General features: G+C 47.4%; 1 protein-coding gene across 1 annotated transcript in view; it reads right to left on the bottom strand.

The window, feature by feature from the left end:
- kcnh3 (potassium voltage-gated channel, subfamily H (eag-related), member 3) overlaps positions 1-25,571 on the bottom strand; it is a 1,447,071-nt gene that overhangs the window by 122,715 nt on the left and 1,298,785 nt on the right. Inside the window, exon 12 of the mRNA XM_072479207.1 lies at positions 22,644-22,978. Within this exon, the coding sequence (XP_072335308.1) occupies positions 22,644-22,978 (335 nt within the window). The remainder of the gene's footprint in view (positions 1-22,643; positions 22,979-25,571) is intronic.

Here is a 25,571-nt window from a genome sequence, read left to right as displayed (position 1 = left end):
AAGCATCCAGCAGAGGGCAGTAGAGCAGAGCTGCTGATTTGCTGTTGCGGGGGCAATTTGCATACGTCTGTTGTGCTCACCCTAACTTGAAGGTGGTTTGTGGAGGTGCTGTTGTCAAGTGACACTTAAACCCGAAACACTTCTTCAGTGTTTCCCTCCCTACCCCTTCCTCTAACCCCCCAAAAAAACCAACCGCTGTAAAGATCAAGAGGAAGGCTCGAGGGCAGGTAGAAGTAGAAAGAAGTTGAACCGTGACATCACAGCCTGCAGGTAAGGGATTGGCTGGTGACTGGTAAGTAGTTTTTCTTTTATTTTCCCTCAGGTGTTATCGTGTGGGGCGCAGAGGTTGCTGAGTGAGTGCTTGCTGAGAAGGGGAGTAAATAACAGGTAAGCTCTTTTTCTTTTTTTTATCTAGAGGGGATGGCAGGGAAGGTGGTGCAATGTTCCTCCTGCAGAATGTTTGAGGTGAGGGACGCCGTCAGTGTCCCTGCTGATTTCATCTGTGGGAAATGCACCCATCTCCAGCTCCTCAGAAACCGCGTTAGGGAACTGGAGCTGGAGCTGGATGAACTTTGGATCATTTGGGAGGCAGAGGTGGTCATAGATAGAAGCTTCAGGGACATAGTTACTCCGAAGAATAAAGATAGATGGGTGACGGTGAGAGGGGCTGGGAGGAAGCAGTCAATACAGGGATCCCCTGTGGTCGTTCCCCTTAGGAACAAGTATACCGCTTTGGATACTGTTGGGGGGGGGGGGACTTACCAGGGGTAAGCCATGGGGTACAGGTCTCTGGCACAGAGTCTGTCCCTGTTGCTCAGAAGGGAAGGGGGGGAGAGGAGTAGAGCATTAATCATTGGAGACTTCATAGTTAGGGGGATATAGGATATTCTGTGGGAACGAGAGAGACTCGCGGTTGGTGTGTTGCCTCCCACGTGCCAGGGCCCTAAATGTCTCGGATCGTGTTTTCGGCATCCTTAAGGGGGAGGGGGAGCAGCCCCAAGTCGTGGTCCACATAGGTACCAATGACATAGGTAGGAAAAGGGATAGGGATGTAAGGCAGGAATTCAGGGAGCTAGGGTGGAAACTTAGATCTAGGATAAACAGAGTTATTATCTCTGGGTTGTTACCCGTGCCACGTGCTAGCGAGACGAGGAATAGGGAGAGAGAGGAGTTGAACACGTAGCTACAGGGATGGTGCAGGAGGGAGGGTTTCAGATTTCTGGATAATTGGGACTCATTCTGGGGTCTGTGGGACCTGTACAAATGGGATGGTCTACACCTGGACCAGAGGGGTACCAATATCCTGGGGGGGAAATTTGCTAATGCTCTTCGGGAGGATTTAAACTAGTTCAGCAGGGGCTTGGGAACCTGAATTGTAGCTCCAGTATACAGGAGGTTGAGAGTAGTGAGGTCATGAATAAGGTTTCAAAGTTGCAGGAGTGTATCGGCAGGCAGGAAGGTGGTTTAAAGTGTGTCTTCTTCAATGCCAGGAGCATCCGGAATAAGGTGGGTGAACTTGCGGCATGAGTTGGTAGCCGGGACTTCGATGCTGTGGCCATTTTGGAGACGTGGATAGAGCAGGGACAGGAATGGTTGTTGCAGGTGCCGGGGTTTAGATATTTCAGTAAGCTCAGGGAAGGTGGTAAAAGAGGGGGAGGGGTGGCATTGTTAGTCAAGGACAGTATTACGGTGGCAGAAAGGATGTTTGATGAGGACTCGTCTACTGAGGTAGTATGGGCTGAGGTTAGAAACAGGAAATAGGGGTTTTCTATCGGCCTCACGAAAAGTTCCAGAGATATAGAGGAAAGGATTGCAAAGATGATTCTGGATAGGAGCGAAAGCAACAGGGTAGTTGTTATGGGGGACTTTAACTTTCCAAATATTGACTGGAAGCGCTATAGTTCGAGTACTTTAGATGGGTCCGTTTTTGTCCAATGTGTGCAGGAGGGTTTCCTGACACAGTATGTAGCTAGGCCAACGAGAGCGAGCCAATATTGGATTTGGTACTGGGTAATGAACCAGGACAGGTGTTAGATTTGAAGGTAGGTGAGCACTTTGGTGATAGTGACCACAATTTGATTACGTTTACTTTAGTGATGGAAAGGGATAGGTATATACTGCAGGGCAACAGTTATATCTGGGGGAAAGGCAATTATGATGCGATGAGGCAAGACTTAGGATGCATCGGATGGAGAGGAAAACTGCAGGGGATGGGCACAATGGAAATGTGGAGCTTGTCCAAGGAACAGCTACTGCGTGTCCTTGATAAGTATGTACCTGTCAGGCAGGGAGGAAGTGATCAAGCAAGGGAACCGTGGTTTACTAAAGCAGTCGAAACACTTGTCAAGAGGAAGAAGGAGGCTTATGTAAAGATGAGACATGAAGGTTCAGTTAGGGTGCTCGAGAGTTACAAGTTAGCTAGAAAGAACCTAAAGAGAGAGCTAAGAAGAGCCAGGAGGGGACATGAGAAGTCTTTCGCAGGTAGGATCAAGGATAACCCTAAAGCTTTCTATAGATATGTCAGGAATAATTCCTAGGATTCTCTGGGAAGCTAGGGAGGAGATTGCTGAGCCTTTGGCTTTGATCTTTAAGTCATCTTTGTCTACAGGAATAGTGCCAGAAGACTGGAGGATAGCAAATGTTGTCCCCTTGTTCAAGAAGGGGAGTAGAGACAACCCCGGTAACTATAGACCAGTGAGCCTTATTTCTGTTGTGGACAAAATCTTGGAAAGGTTTATAAGAGATAGGATGTCTCATCATCTGGAAAGGAATAATTTGATTAGAGATAGTCAACACGGTTTTGTGAAGGGTAGGTCATGCCTCACAAACCTTATTGAGTTCTTTGAGAAGGTGACCAAACAGGTGGATGAGGGTAAAGCAGTTGATGTGGTGTAAATGGATTTCAGCAAAGCGTTTGATAATGTTCCCCACGGTAGGCTACTACAGAAAATACGGAGGCAAGGGATTCAGGGTGATTTAGCAGTTTGGATCAGAAATTGGCGAGCTGGAAGAACACAAAGGGTGGTGGTTGATGGGAAATGTTCAGACTGGAGTCCAGTTACTAGTGGTGTACCACAAGGATCTGTTTTGGGGCCACTGCTGTTTGTCATTTTTATAAATGACCTGGAGGAGGGCGTAGAAGGATGGGTGAGTAAATTTGCAGATGACACTAAAGTCGGAGTTGTGGACAGTGCGGAAGGATGTTACAAGTTACAGAGGGACATCGATAAGCTGCAGCGCTGGGCTGAGAGGTGGCAAATGGAGTTTAATGCAGAAAAGTGTGAGGTGATTCATTTTGGAAGGAATAACAGGAAGACAGAGTACTGGGCTAATGGTAAGATTCTTGGCAGTGTGGATGAGCAGAGAGATCTCGGTGTCCATGTACATAGATCCCTGAAAGTTGCCACCCAGGTTGAGAGGGTTGTTAAGAAGGCGTACGGTGTGTTAGCTTGTATTGGTAGAGGGATTGAGTTTCGAAGCCATGAGGTCATGTTGCAGCTGTACAAAACTCTGGTGCGGCCGCATTTGGAGTATTGCGTGCAATTCTGGTCGCCGCATTATAGGAAGGATGTGGAAGCATTGGAAAGGGTGCAGAGGAGATTTACCAGAATGTTGCCTGGTATGGAGGGAAGTTCTTATGAGGAAAGGCTGAGGGACTTGGGGCTGTTTTCGTTAGAGAGAAGAAGGTTAAGAGGTGACTTAATTAAGGCATACAAGATGATCAGAAGATTGGATAGGGTGGACAGTGAGAGCCTTTTTCCTCGGATGGTGATGTCTAGCACGAGGGGACATAGCTTTAAAATGAGGAGAGATAGATCTAAGAAAGATGTCAGAGGTAGGTTCTTTACTCAGAGAGTAGTAAGGGCGTGGAATGCCCTGCCTGCAACAGTAGTGGACACGCCAACACTAAGGGCATTCAAATGGTCATTGGATAGACATATGGACAATAAGGGAATAGTGTAGATGGGCTTTAGAGTGGTTTCACAGGTCGGCGCAACATCGAGGGCCGAAGGGCCTGTACTGCGCTGTAATGTCCTATGTTCTATGTTCTATGTTTCATGCACAAATTAAACTATATTTAACATGTTGACAAGAAGCAGGAATTGATGGTTAATAACAAAATTTCACATCAAAATAGAATGGGGATCACTGAATTATGAGTTTAGAAAATAGATACTAGTTGCTTTATAACCGGCATTAGATGAACGTAAGCTAATTCTGGAGCCGCAGATAAACACTCCACTCCCCACACACACTGATCCAAGTCAACATACCGAGGGGGTGGGGGTGGGGATGGGGGTGGGGGTTGGGTGGGTGTACCCATACAGCCGGTGTTGCTCTATGCAGCCACGGGCCACGGTGGGCTGTCAGTGGGGTGTGCAGCAAGGGGTTACCTTTTAGGCTGCAGCAACAGCAATCTGTGCCTGGACACCCCGGTCCCGGGGATCAGCCCGATGCCATGGCCCGTCCCCGGGTCACTCCCTGCTACACCCCTCAGCCCCTGGCAGACGCCTCCCCCCACCACCCTCCCCAGCCAGCAATGGCAGCGGCAAGACCGGCAGCTCACGGTCGCGAGTCTGGGAACATGTTACACTACCGCTCTTTTCCTCAGCAGCTACTGCGCCTGTTTCCCGGGTTTTAATATCACAAGTGAACCTTGCCATCGGTAATTCCTCCTGGCAGAGGTGGAGCATCACAGGAGTCCTGGTGAATATCGGACGGGACCGTTAATGATATGCCAACGGTTTTTACTGTACGTGTGCCGTAGAGTACATTGACGCCGCTGTCGAGGCACAAGAGCATGGCATTCCGCCCGCTTTAATTTTTAGCTGACTCGCGATTCTCCACCCAATCACGTTTCCCGATTCCGGCGTCGGCCGACCGCGAATTCCACCCCAGATATTCGGGTTCACAGCCTCTCAGAAGAAAGGGCCCTGCAACTTACAATGGAGAGGGCAATAGTTGGGATGGAGTTCGGCATGTGCCAAAGGAGTGAGAGTCCAATGCAATGCAGATGTCCCTAGGGCAAGTGAGTCAATCCTCTCCCAGTCCTTCCCAAGATCTCACCCCTTGTTTTCTGTCTTGCAGGATCACCATCAGACCAGGCTGAGCCATCCGAGGTTGCTGCCCCCAATCCAGACCCGCAGCACACCCTGGATCCGGCACCACTCTAGGGAAGATACCGACGTTCTGCCACTGCTTTCACCTGCATTGTCCACCATTGCACAGACTATCACCTCAGCGGGTAATGTTAGCAATTAGGCTCCTGGTCACCCGCTGGTGAGAACCACACACATGCTGCAGCACATGAGGTGAACCTAAGGACTCCCCAGGGAGTGGATGGTTGGAGGGCTGCCTGATCCCAGGGAACAGCTGTCACCCAGCCAGGTGTTGGGTTTCTGGAAATGATGATCCCATCACTGTTGCAGATGTAGAAGTAGAGCCAGAATCTACAGGAGTGGATATCTGCAACTTTCCAGCGCCAGCAAGTACAGCTGGAGGACTCTATCTGACTTCAGACGCAAGAGTTGGCACAATGCGTGGCACCCAGGCTCACACTAAAATGGGGGCACCTGCATGGAAGGCCTGGGGTAAGACGTCAGAGCCACCTATCAGTACGTCCAATGCTTGGGGCACGCTGTGCTGTCCATGGCTGAGGCGCAGGACAGGAGAGCCTAGTCACAGGGGGACATGTCCCGGGCGCACATGGACATTATTGTGGCGCTCCAGAGCATGGGCCATTCACCAAGGGTCATGGCTGAGGACATCGAGAGCATTGGTCGGTCACTAACTGACCTCAGCCAGTCACAGAGGGACACATCACAGGCACAGAAAGCAGCAGCTGTAAATTCCTAGAAAGTGAAAACCACTTCTCCAGGGTTTAAACCCCTTCAGATATTTTATTTGCAAGGCTTTCATTCAATTTCAAATTGCTTGTGCGAGGTTGTGATTGACAGCTTCCACACAGGTAGCTGTCATGATTGTTTAATTTAACTTCCCTTCACGCTTTAATGGATCTCAAGTACCCTGCTGTGAAATTAACCACAATGTTTCTAAACACCTAATTATGATTGACAGCTCTTGACCACATCAACATCAGCAAAGGGCTGGAATTGAGATCTGTAGTGTTGGGACGGTCTCGATCTGAACCGATCTGGGACCAGTGTTCTTGCGAAAAGAATAAATAGGGTGGTCTTAAGGACTTTAAACTAGCAAGTGAGGTGGCTGGGGGGGGAAATTAAAGCGGGCGGAATGCCATGCTCTTGTGCCTCGACAGCGGAGTCAATGTACTCTACACTATGGGAAGTAAAATTGTTAATGGTAAGCAAAGCAGCAGGTTTGCATGTGTGAAGGTGGGTTCAATTACATGGAAAGTTGTGAAAAAAGATCAAGTGAAGAAGAACTCAGGAGATGTCATGAATGGAGATGTTAGGATTTGAAAAGAAAGTATTCAAACTAGCATAAAGGCATTCGAAACAAGATAAATGAGTTGATGGCACAAATCATCGCAAATGAGTATGATTTAGTGGCCATTACAGAGACATGTTTGCAGGATGGTCATGACTGGGAGTTAAATATCCGGGGGTATAACACTATTCGAAGGACAGGCAGGAAGGTAGTGTAGCCCTGATATTCAAAGATGACATCAGGGCGATAGTGTTACAGGTTTTATCGAGAAAAAGGCTGAATCCATTTGGGTGAAAATTAGAAATAGTAAGGAGAAAAGGTCACTGATAAGTGTAGTCTATAGGCCACCAAATAATAACATCACAGTGGGACGGGCAATAAACAAAGAAATAACTGATGCATGCAAAAATGGTACAGCAATTATCATGGGGGATTTTAATCTACATGTTAATTGGTCAAACCAAGTAGGTCAGGGCAGCCTTGAGGAGGAGTTTATAGAATGTATCTGCGATAGTTTTCTCAAAAAGTATGTAATGGAATCTACGAGGGAGCAAGCTATCCTGTGTAACGAGACAGGAATAATTAATGATCTCATAGCCAAGGACCCTTTTGGAAGGGGCGATCATAGTATGGTTGAATTTAAAATACAGATGAAATGTGAGAACGTAAAATCCAATACCAGTGTCTTGTGCTTAAACAAGGAGACTACAATGGGATGAGGGAAGAGTTGGCTAGGGTAGATTGGGAGCAAAGACTTTGTGGTGGGACAATTGAGGAACAGTGGAGGTCTTTCAAAGAGATTTTTCATAGTACTCAGAAAAGGTACATACCAGTGAAAAGGACTGTAGGAAAAAGGATAATCAGCCTTTGATATCTAAGGAAATAGAGGGTATCAAATTGAAAGAAAAGGCATATGAAGTGGCAAAAATTAGTGAGAAACTAGAGGATTTCTCCAAATATATAAAATGAAAAAGAGTAGCTAGGTTAAATATTGGTCCTTTAGAGGATGGGAAGGGGGATTTAATAATGGGAAATGAGGAAATGGCTGAGGCATTGAACAGGTATTTTGTGTCGGTCTTCACAGTGGAAGACACAAATAACATGCCAAAAACTGTTGGCAAGGAGGCTATGGCAGGTGAGGACCTAGAAACGATCATTATCACTAAGGAGGTGCTGTTGGGCAAGCTAATGGGGCGAAAGGTAGACTAGTCTCCTGGCCCTGATGGATGCATCCCAGGGTACTAAAAGAGGTGGCGGGGTAAATAGCAAATGTGCTCGTGATAATTTACCAAAATTCGTTGGACTCTGGGTGGTTCTGGCAGATTGGAAAACAGCAAATTTGGCGCCACTGTTAACATAAGAAGGTAGACAAAAGGCAGGTAACTATATGCTGGTTAGCTTAACTTCTGCAGTGGGGAAAATACTTGAATCTATCGTTAAGGAAGAAATAGCGAGACATTTGGATAGAAATTGTCCCATTGGGCAGACGCAGCATGGGTTAATGAAAGGCAGGTCATGTTTGACTAATTTACTGGAATTCTTTGAGGATATTACAAGCGCGGTGGACAACGGGGAACCGGTGGATGTGGTGCATCTGAATTTCCAGAAGACATTCGAAAAGGTGCCGCACAAAAGGCTGCTGCATAAGATAAAGGCGCATGGCGTTACGGGTAATGTATTAGCATGGATAGAGGATTGGTTAACTGACAGAAAGCAAAGAGTGTGGATAAATGGGTGTTTTTCAGGTTGCCGATCAGTGGCTAGTGGTGTGCCCCATGGATCAATGTTGGGTCCGCAATTGTTCATAATTTACTTAGATGATCTGGAGTTGGGGACCAAGTGTAATGTGTCAAATTTTACAGATAACGCAAAGATGAGTGGTGGAGCCAAGTGTGCAGAGGACATTGAATGTCTGCAGAGGGATATAGGTCGTTTAAGTGAGTGGGCAAGGGTCTGGCGGATGGAGTTCAATGTTGATAAATGTGAGGTCATCCATTTTTGTAGGAATTACAGGAAAATGGACTATTATTTAAATGATAAAAATTTGCAGCATGCGGCTATGCAGAGGGATCTGAGGCCTCTGTGTCTATTTTCTATGTTTTGCACTCATGAAAATAATCAAAGAGAAATCAGCCCAATTAGGCTTGCACCTTTAAATGAATGAAGGTTATTTTGGATTTTTCTGTTCAGTCATATCTCTCTGTTTATTCACCCTGGGAATCTTGCCATCTGGGGAACACCTGCTTTCACTGGTACTTTTTCCAATAATGTACTTCACATTTCCTTGGATCTGTCACGTTATCTCTCCTGAACCGTCCAGCAGAGTGTGTAAGTTATTTATGGAAATATAAAACAAAGGGACGATTCACTAATTGGGCTCTCCGAGCAAGTAGCACAGGATGGGAAATCAGGAGTCCACATCCCATAACTCCCTAGCCATTGATTTGAACATTTGGGAAATCAAGGTCTGGAGTTCTGTCATTTCAATCAAAGAATCAGCCTTCAAAAGAGAGCCCAGGACATATCCTTGGATCTAGACCCATTCTGAGAAATATCCTTGCCATCCAACTCTCTCCATTGCCGCTGTATTCTGTTTAGGGTCTGGTGCATCAACTTTATAATTAATTATTTGTTACATCTGATCAAGCCCCTTCTGAAAATCTCTCTCTCTATAAATAAAACATTCATCAAATTCTCATTGTAAATACTGGGTATTGTTTCCATGTAAATATGTGACCAATATCATTGAAATGCCCAATCATAATATGTACTGACTTCACAAAAAAGTGATTATTCCTTGTCCAAATATTAAAACCTTTGTGCCAGGATAAACTGTACTTTACAGAACAACAAAATAAAATAGATACCGAAAAGTGTCCTTTGATTAATATCCTGAATGTACATTGCTGTTCCCTGAAAGTAGCCTTTGTGGTAGTCACCACTGATGTATATATTGTATATATAGGATGTTGATATAGGTGCTTTACCGTAAAGCCCCTCTACTACAGGTACAGTGGTAGATCCCTGCCTGCTGGCTCCGCCCAGTAGCCGGAGTATAAATATGTGTGTTTCCAGTACAGCAGCCATTTTGTCAGCTGCTGTAGGAGGCCACACAACTCAGTGTAATAAAGCCTTGATTACATCCTACTCTCGTCTTTGAGTAATTGATCGTGCAACAGCCTCCCAAGACTAGTTTCATAAAATAGTGAACTTGCAAACATAACCACAAATAACAAATTAGAACAGAATCTATTAGTGAAGAAATACCTGAGGCCAGACATTTTCTCCTTCAGGAGATTTAATTCACTTCAGTGGAAATTTGCTACTAACTTTTGACCACTATGGGCTAACCCCCACGGACTTGGAGAACACAGTAGCAACTCCCATCAAAGAGGCTCGACGTAGTTTTAAATTGCCAATGAAAATAATGGAAATTCCCAAGTCAATAGATTCAACTTGCAGCTATTTCATTTTGATCTCAAGGTGATCACTTATTCCAGACCCAGCTGCATAAATCACAAATAGAAACATAAAAATGAAAGCACACGGAATACTTTTGTGCTTTTCTTCTTCCTTCCTTTTTTCTTCTTTTAACCATAGCATGGTTAAAAATGTGGTCAGAAATGTTGCTTCACAGCGCCAGGGTCCAGGTTCGATTCCCTGTTTGGGTCACCGTCTGTGCGGAGTCTGCACTCTCCCGTGTCTGCGGCGTTTCCTCTGGGTGCCGTAGTGTGGCGACAAGGGGATTTTCATTGCAGTGTTTTTTTCAATTTTTAAAATAAATTTAGAGTACCCATTTATTTTCTTTTTCCAATCGAGGGGCAATTTAGCATGGCCAATCCACCTAACCCCCACTTCAGCCAGCAACGGAATGCAAAATTCCGAAAGGCACGTCAGAGTTCCGGTTATCGGTTTTTGAAAGTGAGGACAGGCTCAGCCACATGATCCAGAAGCATGATGAGCCCATTTTAAAGCATTGACTGCATATTACAGTAAGCTCCGATGGGGCAGGCTTCTTCATATTCACAATTACGGGCTGCACGAGCTGCTACATTGACTGGAAGAATGATATAAATGTCACAATGAAGACCATGAAACTCAACCAGTCGCATGAGGCTCGGGCTGCTTGTCAGGTAGTCACGAAAACGGTGCTAAATAACTTTTTTCAATTTCCTCATTCCTCCTGAGGTTCCGAAGCATGTAGTGTTAGATAGAAGCTCTGCAGCAAGACTCACTGCTGATTTAGAAATTTGGTCAATTTCTGCATGAGCACATACTTCCACGAGCAGTATTGTACTTCTCGGAAGCTGGTGATGATGAGTACGATGACATTCATAGTGAGCACGACAATAATGATGATGAATATAAGGATGCTAACTCTGATGATCAATACGAAGGTGATGACGATGAGTGCGAGGATGTTGTTGGCGAGTGCGCAGATAGTGATGATGAGAACAGAGATGCTGATGATGATGAGTGGGAAGCTAATGATGATGAGTGGGGAGATATTGATGATGAATATGACAACATTGATTTTGATATTGCTGACGATGAATGGGGAGATATTGATGATGAATACGACAACATTGATATTGATGATGATGAATGGAAAGATATTGATGATGAATATGATGAGACCAGCTCTGATGATATTGAAAATGATGACTCAGGGACTGAATCAGCGGAGGGCGATGACAAAATGCCGGTGAGATGGTTTTGAGGATGTGATGAGATGATAGCCCTGGACATAAAGCCAATGATGGAGCAGTTTACTCCAGAGGCACCTGGTGCATCGTCTCATGCCTCTGAACTGATCCGGTGGTCGACTCCCTGCTGCTTGAGGTCACTCCACCAGAAGATGAGTGGGAGGAATGGATGACTATCTCGCTGTGTAGCCCGATGGATCACACACATCTACTCGCTCAAGACCAGGATGACCCAACACCTGTATCATCACGACCAGAAGGTGTCTGCATCATTATTTCCAGTGATGAAGAGCCATTGAGCATTGCTCCAGTGAGTCAAGAAAGGGCAGCACTTGTTGTCGTAGATCTAACCTCCACCCAGGCACCAGAAAGTGAGGAACTCCAACATCCTGTTGAGGGCGCAGAATTGGGCGTGGTCACTCAACCCCGTGAGTACGCGTCAGCACCTCGGGCTCCACCTTAGCACCCGCATACTTCCATGCACAGGGTGCAGAGCAGCACCGAACCGGGGGTTGCCAAGCCAAAACATAAAAAGAAAATAATTTGCAAACTAATTGTTAAAACAAGGAGGAAGAGGAGAAGAATGGGAGAGCTAGCTCATCACACTGGCAAAAACAAAAGAGAAGAAAGTAATATTAAAATTTTTTTTTTTTTTTTAAGAATACCCAATCCATTTTTTCCAATTAAGGGGCAATTTAGCGTGGCTAATCCACCTACCCTGCACATCTTTGGATTGGGGGGGCGAAACCTACGCAAACACGGGGAGAATGTGCAAACTCCACATGGACAGTGACCCAGAGTGGGGATCGAACCTGGGACTTCGGCGCCGTGAAGCAGCAGTGCTAACCACTGTGCCATTGTGCTGCCCGAGAAGAAAGTAATATGACCAACAAACCAGAGAGAGAAAAAACAGAAAACAGACAACGAAGCAGTGAACACCATCGTTGGAAGACACAAACAAAGAAGAAGCTTGTGATGCACGCGTGGCGATCTCAGATGCATGCCTTCCAAAGGCACAGTGGAAAGAGGATACGAAACGAGACCAGCAAGGCAAATGAGTCTTTGAAAAGGCTGGCAACAGCCCAAATGATCACAGGAAGTGGTGATATGCCTGTAGATAATATAACATGTACTCAGCAGTGTGACCTCCCACCAGCCGGTGGCATCAGATATAAGTCAGAGCACATCCGGCCATCCTCAAAAGGTTGTAAGTCGTATATAAGGACAGTCGTGCATAGGGGTAGTTCCAGGGGAGTCTAAAGAAACTCTATGATAACTTGCTCTGTATCTGATCGTTACCTTACCATGTGTATATGAATAAAAATCCTGTTTTGGATAAGTTACCAGCAGTTCTGTAGATTCCTCGTTAGACAACGAACACAGAACACAACACTCAGAGGCCGCTGACTACCAATCTCTGTCTTTCAAACCGTTCCATCTTATCCCTATGTGCCCGGATCGAAATAAACTCCCCCTTGATCACCACCTTCAGTGCTTCCCACAGCACGGAGGCAGAGACCTCCTCACTTTTATTGAGCTCAACATAAATGCATACAGCCACCCCTCTCTTTTCACAATTCTCCTCATTGGCCAACAAGCCCATGTCCAACCTCAACTACAGCACCTGGGAACCCCCCTATTCCACACACAGCTCCACCAGATGCGGCGCATGATCCAACACCACGATCACCAAATACTCTGTGCCAACCATCCCTGCCAACAATGTCTTGTCCATGACAAAAAAGTCAATCCGGGAATACGCCCGATGTACATGAGAAAAGAACAGAAATTCCTTTGCCCTCGGCCTACCAAAGCGCCACAGGTCTCACCGCTCATCTGCTCCATAATCCCCAATAATTCTCTCGCCATCGCTGACACCTTCAAGGACTTGGGACATGACCGATCCAGCCTTGGATCAAGATAGTATTAAAATCCCCTCTCATGGACTTCCAGTTGTGGCCATGGGCCATGGAGTGAGTAGTCACACATTTGGTGGCTCCTACTCGTGGTGGAATTGTTTGGTCCTTGTTATCCATTCATGGGTGTGTTTGCTGGTCTAAAGTACAGGAACAGATAGAGTTAAGGATTCTCCTTAATGTGGGCATACCTCAGCCCTATCAAACAAGGAGTGTAAATGTAAAGGGGCAACAGTCAGACCAGGAGCTTTTGAGGAATGCGATAGAAGGAAAGATGGCGGCGAGCTCTGTGGCTTTCTTGCCCGCTCAGTGGTCCACGGAACAGTTGGTGGAGTTTTTGATGGTCAAATACCAGCAGCAAAGGCAGGAGGCCTCAGAAGACCTGGTGGCTGATCCAATTCAGGCAGCCACTGAGAGAATGGAGCAGAGGTTGAAGGCATTTAGTGCATCGCTCCAAAAAGTGGAAGAGTCGGTGGCGGACCATTAGGACTGGCTTGCCTCATTGGAGGCAGAGATTACCTGATAGCGGAGAGTCAAAGGAGGCTGAGTGAGAAAGTGGACGATTTGGAGAAATTGGTCGAGGAGGCAGAATCTTTGGATTTTGGAATTGCCCGAAGGCATTCAGGGAACGCAGGTCATGAAGCATGTAACAAACATGCTTGGGAGCTGGTGCAGGAGGGGGGTCTTCGGCCGACCCCCCCGCAAGGTGGTCTGAGAACACAGGTTGCTGAGGAGGAGGCCAAAGGCGGGTGAGCAGCCAAGGGCGATGGTTGTATAACTGCTCAGATATCTAGATAAGGAGAAGATTCTGCGGTGGGCGAAGGAGACGGAAAAGTTCACCTGGGAAGGAAATGTGATTCGGATCTACCAGGTGCGGAGCTGGCGAAACACCGGGCTGGGTTTCAGAGGGTTAAAGTGGTTCTGTCCAACAAAGGAGTGAAGTTTGGTGTGCTGTACCCAGCCCGGTTGTGGGTCACATACCAAGGCCAGGAGTTCTACATGGACATGCCAGAAGAGGCGAGCAGGACTTTGTGAGACTTGGGGACTTGTAAGAACTTTGGACTATGGAGATGCCAGTGGGGGGAGTGTTGGCGTCCTTCAGTAGGGTTGAATCTTGTATCATGTTGTATATTATGTGGGTTATTGGGGTTGTGGGTACAAATGGGAAGGTGGAGGAGTGGGTGTGAGGGATTGGTGTGGAGGGTAGTTTGGGCGAAGGCAGTTACCTCGAGTGGGGGCCACAATACTAGCGCATAGGCCAGTTAATGGGAGTGAAGTGGGGTTAGATCTGTTGGAGGGGTGGTGGAGTGGGGGGTGGGTTTCATTTTCTTTTTCTTGTTCTTTGTTGCGGGGAGATGGTAGGCGAGGTGGGCTGGGAGGGGTGGGTTGCTGACATTGGTGTCATTGGTCTGGCGCAGTTGCTTCAGGGGTGATGGCGGCGGAAATATTGATGACGCCCTAGGGATGCGCGAGGTGTGGAACTGGGGGAGCTGGTTAAAGTGGAGATGAGGCTGACTGGAGGGGAGGGGAGTCCGCGATCCCCCGGCTGAATTCATGGCATGTTCGGGGATTAAATAGGCCGGTTAAGAGGTTGCACATGTTTGTGCATTTGAAGACTCTGAAGAGACTCATTTGGAGGGGATGGATCAGGCGAAGCTGAGGAAAGGATGGGAGCGGCAGGTGAAGATGAGGGGGAGCGGCAGGTGAAGAGAAGGGGGAGTGGCAGTGCTGGTTCATCAGAGGGTGTCCTTGTGGTGGGGAGTATAGTAGTGCACCCTGGGGGTAGACTTGTGATGGTGAGCGGGAGGTTGGAGGGGGCACCTGTGGTGCTGGTGAACATTTATGCCCCAAATTGGGGCGATGTGGAGTTTATGAGGTGGGTCCTGGCAAAGATCCCGGGCCTGGACACGTGCTGGCTGATCATGGGGGCAGATTTTAATACGGTGTTGGATCCAAGATTGGACAGGTCATGCCCCAAGTCTATGAGGGTGAAGGAGTTGCTGGGATTTATGGAGCCAATGGGGGTGGCAGACCCGTGGCGGTTTGAGGCCGAGGGTGAAGGAATTTCCATTCTTTTCACAGGAGGTACTCCCGGATTAATTTTCTTTGTCCTTGTCAAGGCACTGCTGGCAGTGGTTGTTGGGACCGAGTATTTGCCGATTGTGGTGTCTGACCATATGCCACACTGGGTGGATTTGCTGGTGGAGGGGCCGAGCTCCCAGACGCCGCAGTGGAGATTGGATGTGGGGTTATTGGACAATAAGGAAGTCTCTGAGAAGATAGGGGCGGCTATCCTGAATTATGTGGAGCAGAATAGAATGGGGGAGGTCTCGGCGGCTACATTGTGGGAGGCAAAGGCAGTGGTTAGAGAGGGGTTTATTTCGATTCGGGTGCATAAGGCGAGGGCGGAGCAGGTGGAAAGGCTGAGGCTGGATTGAGGCCATTCTGGCAGTGGACCGGAGATACCCATTGGCGCCTGAGGAGGCGCTGCTGAAGGAGTGGCAGAAGCTCCAAATGGAGTTTGGCTACTGTCGATGGGGAGGCAGTGGGCAGCTGTGCAGGGCCAGAGAATCAGTTTACGAGTATGGGAGAAGGTGAGCAGTATGCTTGCGCATCAGTTGAGGAGGCAGGTAGCAGCAAGGGAGCTTAGGCGAATGAACAAGCATGTCTTTCGGGACTTGTGGGAGGAAACCGGAGCACCCGGAGGAAACCCACGCAGACACGGGGAGAACGTGCAGACTCTGCACAGTGACCCAAGTGGGAATCGAACCAGGGACCCTGGCGCTGTGAAGCAACAGTGCTAACCACTGTGCTACCATACATATCAGTGGGGGGAAGGGGGGGTTCTTTGTGTTTTATCTGCGTTTTGTATCTGAACGCAACCAAAATCCAATGCTCTCAAAGGTCCCCCAGTCCATGGGCTGGGATTCTCCGAGCCTCCGTGCCAAAATCGCGCTAGGCGTGGGGGCGGAGAATGGGGCATCAGACCTGCAATCGGCTCCGACGCCTTCCCGCGATTCTCCACGGACCGGAGAATCGCCGCCAGTCACGTCAGCGCCGGTCGGGGGACATTGAAAGAGGCCCCTGTTGCGATTCTCCGCATGCAGCTGGCGATCTGGGGGGTGCCTATATTGTTGGAGCCGGCTTGCTGTGTGGGTCCGTCATATTGTGCGGACCCGCGGCCGGAAGTGCACGGCCCCGTATCGGCAGCAGGAGCTACGCGGAGAACTCTGGCGCCCTGCTGGACCCCTTCAGATAAGTGAATTGCTGGGCCAAGGGGCCTGTTGACGCTAGCGTTAAACGCTCCGGTGTTTACGCCGGCGTCAACATTTAGCCGCCGTTTCGGAGAATCCCTCCCATGGTCTCTTAAAAAGTTGTTTGCCCCCTCCAGCATGTTGAAGTAATGCTCCTGTCCCTCATAGGTGACCCACAGACGAGCAGGGTACATCACCCCAAATTGCACCTTGTTCCTGAAAAGGTCAGCCTTGGCCTTATTACACTCGGTCTGCCATTTGGCCAGCTCTGCTCCCAAGTCTTGGTAGATATGGATCGTATGGCCTTTTCAGATAAATTCACACGTCACCTTCGCCCACCTCAAGATCCTCGCCTTATCCAAGTACCGATGCAGCCTCACAATGACTGCCCTCGTAGCTCTCCCGTTTTTGGCTTCCTCCTGAATGTCCTGTGCACCCGATCCACTTCAGGACGTCAATCGATGGCCCCCTCCCCCACCAACTTCTCAAACATCTTACCCACATACTTTGTAACCTGCGGTCCCTCAATCCCTTCAGGCAGCCCCATGATCCTCAGGTTTTGCCTTCTCAAACGGTTCTCCAGATCATCAACCTTCTCCCTCAGCTTTTTCTGATGCTTTGCCATCATCAGCATTTCAGCCTCCAATGAGGCAATACGATCCTCATGGTCAGCCACTGACTCCTCCATCTTCTGGATTGATGCAATCTGTGCCTCCAGCCTCTGCTTCACGCTCTCCAGAACAGCCCAAGTCGGCTCTGCCACCTTAGCCAGTTCCTCTGAAGCTGCCTTCCTTTGCTGCTTAAACTCGGCCACCAGGGTTTCCCCCAACTGCTCCATCGAACATTGTGCGGGTAACGTCGCCACAGGTCCCTCCGCCATCTTTTTCCCTGCTGCGCCATGCAAACCCTCTTGGCCCAAATGTTGCCCCTTATTTGTCGCACTCATTGTTTGACATTACCCACCGAAGGCAAATCACTTATTCTTAAATATTCCCACACCTTCCACCTGCAAGCACCCCGCAAAACAGGCAAAAAGGCCAAAGAATCCAACATCAGGCAGGAGCCACGTTATGCAACCACTTACTCCATGGTCGCCTCCGGACATCGAGACCAGGCTTTCACAGCACCGGTCAGGACTAGATTGGAAGTCAGAGACAGAGATGAGAGTCTAACGTTGCCCAGAACTGTTTTCCCCTTCCTTGTACGTTCTGCACTCACTGGAAAGAATTTCCCTTTCTACAAATACTCCATTCCTTCTAAGCATCATTTGAAATATTTTTTTTCTAAGTCTCTGTTCCATCATTTAAATACTTTTAAAACAATGTTATTTATTCTCTGTTTTTTTGTTCAGGACTACAATATTTTGAGTCATAATCCAATGCAAGATCAGGAAAAAATGCGAAAGTTTCTCAAAAACCAGTCATTGTGTTTTGAGTGTTATCATTGTTGAGTTGTTAGTATTAAACATATTGGCTGATATCTTCTGCCCTCCAGATTGTTGGAGACTGGGATAGAACGGAAGATGTGTGTCAGGACCCTGCCGAAATCCTCTTGTGTGGACATAAGCGGAAAATGCCCATGAGGTTTCAACTTCCGATGGGCTGATTCCCTGCTGCCCAAGAATGTCTCTGACTCTGACCTCGAGTCAGACTTGGGACAAATCTGCACAATTTACCGTGATAGTTACCCAGGGAAAGCAACACATTTCAAGACCTAGCTTTGACAAATGATCATCTGGACTCGAAACGTTAGCTCTTTTCTCTCCCTACAGATGCTGCCAGACCTGCTGAGATTTTCCAGCATTTTCTCTTTGGTTTCAGATTCCAGCATTCGCAGTAATTTGCTTTTAGCAAAACCTAGCTTAACGCCTGAGTAACTTAACAACCAATTACTACCCTCAACCACCTGATTACCCCCCCATCCGACCATCTGACAACTCCAGCCCCAGCTCCTAACCACCTTTAATTAACCTCTGACCTGACCCCCGACTGACTACTCCCGGCCACCCAACTATCACCACCCCTGATAAGCTGACTCCTCTTGACCTCGCCCCTGACAACCTACGAATAACTCCAACCTGACTATCCACAACCAGACCAGGCTGCCCCTCCCCCCTTTCACGGCACCCCCCGCCCCACCCCCATCCTCGACTCCTCAACTGGACCAGATGGACACCCCCCTGATGGACCAGACCGTGGGCAGCACAACAGCACAAGTGGATAGCACTGTGGCTTCACAGCGCCAGGGTCCCAGGTTCAATTCCCCGCTGGGTCACTGTCTGTGCGGAGTCTGCACGTTCTCCCCGTGCCTGCATGGGTTTCCTCCCGGTGCTCCGATTTTCTCCCACAGTCCAAAGACGTGCAGGTTAGGTGGATTGGCCATGATAAATTGCCCTTTGTGATCAAAAAGGTTTGGAGGGGTTATGTGGATAGGGTGGAAGTGAGGGCTTAAGTGGGTCGGTGCAGACTCGATAGGCCGAATGGCCTCCTTCTGCACTGCATGTTCTATGTTCTACCCATCAACTGCCCGACGACCACCCTGTTCTCCTCCCCATCACCCCAACTACACAACAACCCCTCAACCCTACATGCCTACTCTCCCAACCACCTGATAAACCACGCCTAACCTGACCCGCCTCCTCCCCTGATCCTGCCTGCCTAACCCCTGAACGACTACCCACCTAACCATCCAACTAGCCTCGAATTGTCGACTCCCCCTTAACCAGGTGTGACTACCCCTGGTTTCCTCTGGGTGCTTCAGTTTCACCCACAGTCCAAAGATAGGCAGGTTAGGCAGGTTTGCCATGCTAAATTTCCCCTTAGAGTCCAAAGACACGCAGGTCAGGTAGATTGGCTATGCTAAATTGCCCCTGAGTGTCCAAAGATACACAGGTCAGGTGGATTGGCCATGCTAAATTGCCCCTTAGTGTTCAAAGATATTTTTAAAAACATATTTTTATTCAAACAATATTTTCAATACAACAAAAACAACAACGAAACAGCAAAACAGCAAAACAATATTATACGCAAACTACACCCACCCAATCTCCAGCCCCCTTTCCCTCCGCCCTCACCCCCATAAGGAAAGCAAAACCTTAACGGCAAAAAAACATCCCTCCCAATAGCCAGAAATTAACAAGCTTGGGGCAAGACTAAAAGATGTGTGTGTGATTCGCCAGCCCACCACAGCACCATTCACATCTATCCTCCACCCCCGAGCAGAACCCACTCGTATGTGTCCTAGTCAGGTGCGCCCTGTGCACTATCTTGAACTGGATTAGGCTTAACATCACACATGAGGAGATGAAGTTGACCCTGTGGAGAGCCTCACTCCACAGATCCTGGCCCCCTGTCAAAGACCAAACACTACTCACCCTCCCACTTCCCCTTTATTTCTTCCAACAAAGCCTGCTCCATCATCAATGTCTGCCCATAAATATCCGAAATCTTACCCTCCTCTAACTCGACCAAGGACAGGACTTTGTCCATTAGCGAGGGCAACGGTACCAGGGGAAATGAAGGAAGCTTCTTACGTAAACATTGCGCACCTGAAAGTACCTAGTACGTTTCCTCTCAGGAACTGGAACTTTTCTAACAATTCATCTAGGCCGGTGAACCTACCTTCCAGAATCTTCTTAGTTGTTAAGCATTTTAATTTATCCCGGCCACGCCTCTTGGCAAACTCATTCACATCATCTGGCGAATTGAAGTAATAGTCTTTGTTCTTGAAGGTCACCCAAAGGTGAGCCGATACACCACACCAAATCTGACATTGCTCTTGCACAGCACGGCCATGGCCTTATTGAGCACTGCACGCCTTCTCGCCCGCTATGCCCCAACGTCCTGGTATATTTTGATGGCATGGCTCTCCCATCTACAGTCCCGATGGTCTTTCGCCTAACTCAGGACCCGCTCCTTGTCCGCTCCCATGAAACCTGATGATGATCACCCATGGTGGCTTCCCAGATCTAGGCTTCTGCCTCAGCGATCGATAGGCCCAGTTCAATTCAGGAGAGCTTGGCAAAACCCCCTCCCCCACCAACTTTCCAAACATTTTGAACATATATTTTATGGAGTGTGAGCCATCCAGGCCCTACGGCAGCTCAACGATTCTTAAGTTTTGTCATCTGCAGCGGTTGTCCAGACCGTCAACCCCGGCTTTTAGCACTTTAAGCTCTTCAGCCAGCACCGCCATCTCTGCCTCCAAGGAGACAATCCGATCATTATAGTCAGACAGCACCACCTCCACCTTCTGTATCGTCGCACCTTGTACCTCCATCCACCGGTCAACCTTTTCCAAGGCTGTCCGAATAGGGGCCCCCGTCCATTGTCTTTTACGGATCCTCAGCGACTACCTGCTGCTTCTTAAATTAGTCTGTCAAGAAGCTAGCCGATGTCTCAATCAACCACGAAGGGGCCAATGCCATAGCAGAAGCCTTCGCTATGTTCCCCCCTCCTGAGGCTATAGGAACCTCTGAGTCTGATGATGATCCCTTGCCTGACTTCTGCCTTGTATTATATTTACCGGGTATTACTCATATGAGGGGATCCTATCCCATCAAACTAAATTAATTTCTTCACAAAAATCGCCCAGACACTGGGCAGAAAGTACCAAAATTAAAGTGTCTTGGCGGGAGCCACCTCGTATGCGACTGCTCACCGGAAGTCCCCCTTAGTATCCAAAGATGTGTAGCTTAGGTGGATTGGCCATGATCAATGTGCGGATTCTGGGAAATGGCGGGGGAGTGGGCCTAAGTAGTATGTTCTTTCGGAGAGTCGGTGCAGTCTTGGTGGTCCGAATAGTCTTCTTCTGCACTGTAGGGATTCTATGACAGTCTGACCTAACTACCCCTTCTCCCACCTCCCAACCCCACCCATTTCACCCGCCACCCATTCACTCACTCACCCACGTACTCACCGCAGCCACCTACCCATTCACTGACCTATCCATTTACCCACATACCCATCCACCCACCTACCCACCTCACCCACCTATCCACTTCACCAATGTGCTCTCCTACCTATCCATTCACTCACTCACCCATCAACTCATCTATTCACCTATTAACCCATCCCAATCACCATCCACCCACCCACTCATGCACACCCATATATACTCACCCACACTGTCTCATTAAAAGGCTGGACCTGTAAACATTTATAGAATAAGGCAGATGGCGCTGTAAAAAGTGAGTGCATCCTCTCTTCCCCAGACTCGACTCCACTGGCTGGAGCGCAAGGGAGACACTGTGCTCTGCATTTGTTACAGCTCAGGCAATGCGCAGTGGCGCCGGGTTGGGGAAATCTTTGTGGGCAGCAGCAATGCTGTGGTGACCAGAATATTCAGACCCAGGTGACAGTTCACTAGACACAGAAAATACCCTTGCAACTCTCCAAATAGGAGGATATAAATAAACTGGCAGACATTCTGATTCCTGCAGAATTCACGGCAACGTGGTTCTACTCACAGGTAGCATTACCGATGGATAGTCCATTCATTAAAATAGCAACGGATAGCTCATTTGTTCTACCCAGATAAAAATGTTAACAGACATACCATTCACAAGAGTCTGCAAATATACCAACATTCACTAAACTATCTCAACAAAGTTACAAATAACTCATTCACTAGATCCTGTAGATATCAATGGCAATAAACAGACCATTCACTAAACACTATAAAAGACCAATAGGCGGTTTATTCATTGAGTTGTGGTAAATCTGTCAATATTTACAATTCCCTCAACAGGTCTGATAGCAGCTGTGGAGAGAGAAGGGAGCTAACATTTCGAGTCTGGATGACTCTTTATCAAAGCTGGAGTGAACTGGAAATGGGGTCAGATTTATACTGTTGTGGGGGGTGGGGGGGAGGCATGGAGCACTGGGGCTGGATAGAGGGTCAGCGATAGGTGGGGATTGACAAAGATGCCATCGTCAGAAAGACAAAGGGAATGAATATTCTGATCAGAAAGACAAAGGAGATTGTCCAGTATTTTCTGTTTTTGTTTCAGATTCCAGCATCCGCAGTAATTTTCTTTTATAATTCCGTCTTGTGTAACTATACAAAAGACAGTCCATTCACTATATTATGTAAAAATACAACAAATGATAGTCAAAGTACACTCTGATTTTGGTAAGAATCTACTATTCCCTCACAGGCCAACATCCTTTTTGATATGAGTGGCAATTAAGTCTTATATTAAAAGCAAAACCTTGACTGTGGCCTGTTGATTGTGATTTCTACAATCTGGTTTGGCTGCATTAGGGTGATGAAAGGAATGAAACCTTCACTGTTGGTCAAAAAGTAACAAATAGATTCTGTCTTAGATTCTCAATTTAATGGAATGAAAAGCCACTTACCTTGGGCTGAGGTCAGAGATTGCAGTACAGTCTATAGCAGGGATTTGTAATTTGGGTGGCTTGCTTCCATTGCTGTTAAAAAGTCTGTCTTTGCCAATATCCTTATTGCTGTTCTGCAAGGTTCCTGTGGGTGGAGCAGCTGGCTTGGACAAGTGTTTTGCTGGCAACAAACACCTGCTAACCTTCGGTGAGTGAAATGCTTTGATGGGTGATGTTATTCCTGTTGTACTATTTGCATTAGGAGCCAGGGGCGTGTTCTCATCATCTTCAAGCTCTTCGTCCTCCAGGATAGAGGGCAGCTTTTGGATAAGTCCCCCATTGCGCTCATATTCCAACTACAAAGGAACACAGAACAAAGCAAGACCATTCAAGTGATCAGTACTGAGAGAATGACAAGCTAATGTTGTTCGACCTTACACATAATGTCCTTTATGTTATGTGCATCACAACTGGACATTCATTATTATTGATAAAAGAATGTAATTGTTTTGAAGCTCAAGCAGAAAGAATTAGAGAGACTCTTGGGTGATTTTAACCCATATTTCTGGCAGGAATGTGGTGACTCACTGCATCATTAAAAATACCTCAGTAAATTTACCGCCCCATTCCAGCTTATCGCACCTTAATTAAGCCGTTTTGTTTTGGTGACCATTATACCTGCTTGACTCAGAAAACCTTCCACTCTCTTGTGACATATGGTTTGAGGGTGTCCAAATACGAGGATGAGTTCACAAATTTAAAATTTATTTAAGGTTGCAACAAGTAGTTAGTTGCACTTAATGCTGATTAATATTGTTTTTTTTTAATGCTAGTGATGCTAACTCAAACAAGTGGATTCAGTGCATCTGGCAGCATGCAACAGCACCAGCTAAATACCACCAATCTCAAAGAGTTTCCCACCTTCTAGCTTTACTGAACCCAGTTAGTTTACTTTGGTGTTGCAGTGAAGCCCTTGGATTACAAATTGCATCACCGAAACCAATATAATAATAATCTTTATTATTGTCACAAGTAGGCTTACATTAACACTGCAATGAAAGTTAAGGAAAGACTTGCAATTCGTAGTGCCTTTCATGACCTCTGGGTATTTCAAAGTGCAGCAGCCAATTTTAGTACAGCAGTAAAATAATGACCAAATTTTAGTCATGTTGGTTGATGGATAGATGTGGGACAGAACACTGAGGAGAACTGCTCTTCCCTGAAATAATGCAACAGGATCTTTTACATTCAAAATACAGCACTTCTGACAGTGCAGCAATTCCTCAGTACTACAGTACTAGATGAAGATGTGTGCTCAAATCTATTAGACTTGAATCCGTAAAACGACTGACTTGGAAGCAGGAGTGTTTCCACTGAGCTACATTTAAAGCCAGCTTACTCAGCTACCCTTAACATCTTGTGATCGAGTGTGGGAAGTATTCACACTGGAATTTTGAGATTTCGGCAAAACCCTAATTCAAAGTCTACAAGCTGGAGTTTAATTTTTTTCTCCTAATTCACTGGTTCAGCAACTCAGCAGACTAAACAAAGAAGTCTTTCTGATATAAACGTGCCTGCAATGAATATCCTTCACTTCAGGCTGGCAATAACACATGGGGAACAACTTGATGTAAAGTGCAAAATATTATTGTTCCTTTTTGTTGCAGCGAAAGTATAGGGATAAATTGGCATTTTGACGTGACAAACTTAAGGTACACAGATTTCTCAACCCTTTCTGGAAGAAATAAATTTCAAATTTAACCAGCCTGAGACAATCTCATACTTGGTTGGTGCTTAATACAGCAAGACAAGGCCTTTGAATGTATTATTTTGTGCACGACTGAGAAGTAGCTAATTAATTGGGACACCGATGTTCCCTGTCTACTTAGGATCAAGGATAGATTTTGAACTTCTTGTGTGGGCATTGCACGTTGGCCAATCATTATAGCAACAGACCTATATTTAGCAGAAACTGAATCGGCCAGTTGCTTGCTCCAATGCCAGCCGTTTTACCATGCGTAAACATTAGGCCCGATCAGCTAGTAGAAATTCTGGCCCAATACTCACTGAAAAAAGACTTCAGTGAAAAATGTATATTCTATGATCCTAAAACAGATATTTTTGTGAAGACATGGCTGATTCAGCACCGATGAAGCATTTTCCAGCTTTGAAGATCTGAAATGCAAACCAATGCAGCAGCTTGAAATGAACAGAAGTGTTTCAATTCACACCCTCACCATCTTCATTGTTTGGTTCTCTACCTTCCTGTTGTTTGTGATCTGCTGCACTCTGCTACAGAACCTCCCTCTCATCCATTCCTTCAACCTGCCCATCACACTGCGGAGAAGACCGGGGCACCCTTCAACAACAAAAAAACAGAATCCTGTTTTGGCTGCGAATAGCGGGGTGTTCCATAGAGCCTGCAGCAACGAGAACAACCCCGCTATCAAATGGGACTTTTGGGGTTTTTTTGGCCTCAGTCGGGGATACTTACGAGTGCAGAATTTTTAAATGCCGCCCTGATCTCTCGACTCCCTCAGCCACTCCACCACGACCTCCGGACCCCCCCCAACATACCTCTTAGGGGGTCCTCACGCCCCCTCTCTCACCCCACCACTTAAGGGCAGTGCACACGCAGGCCCCATCCATGGCACGGGCAACCTGGCACCCAGGCATCTTGGCAGTGCCAGCCTGGCAATTTCCCTGCCAGCCTGGCTGTGCCACCCTGGTACTCTGTGCCACCACGTGGCACTACCAAGGTGCCAGACTGGAAGTGCCCAGGTGCCAGGTTGGCAGTGGAAGTGCCAGGATGCCCCCTGCCCAGAGTCTGACCACCTGGGGGCCTTCAATGGCCTGCGAGACCCCCCAGGTGCTGTTGCACCTGGTCTCTAGTTGTGTGGACCAGTGCTAAATGGCACCTGGTCGAGGCCTCGCTGGGGAGGCCGTTAG

The sequence above is a fragment of the Scyliorhinus torazame genome, chromosome 2, assembly GCF_047496885.1.
Source record: "Scyliorhinus torazame isolate Kashiwa2021f chromosome 2, sScyTor2.1, whole genome shotgun sequence".
In the NCBI taxonomy this organism is placed as follows: domain Eukaryota; kingdom Metazoa; phylum Chordata; class Chondrichthyes; order Carcharhiniformes; family Scyliorhinidae; genus Scyliorhinus; species Scyliorhinus torazame.
This window is presented reverse-complemented; position numbering and strand designations above follow the sequence as displayed.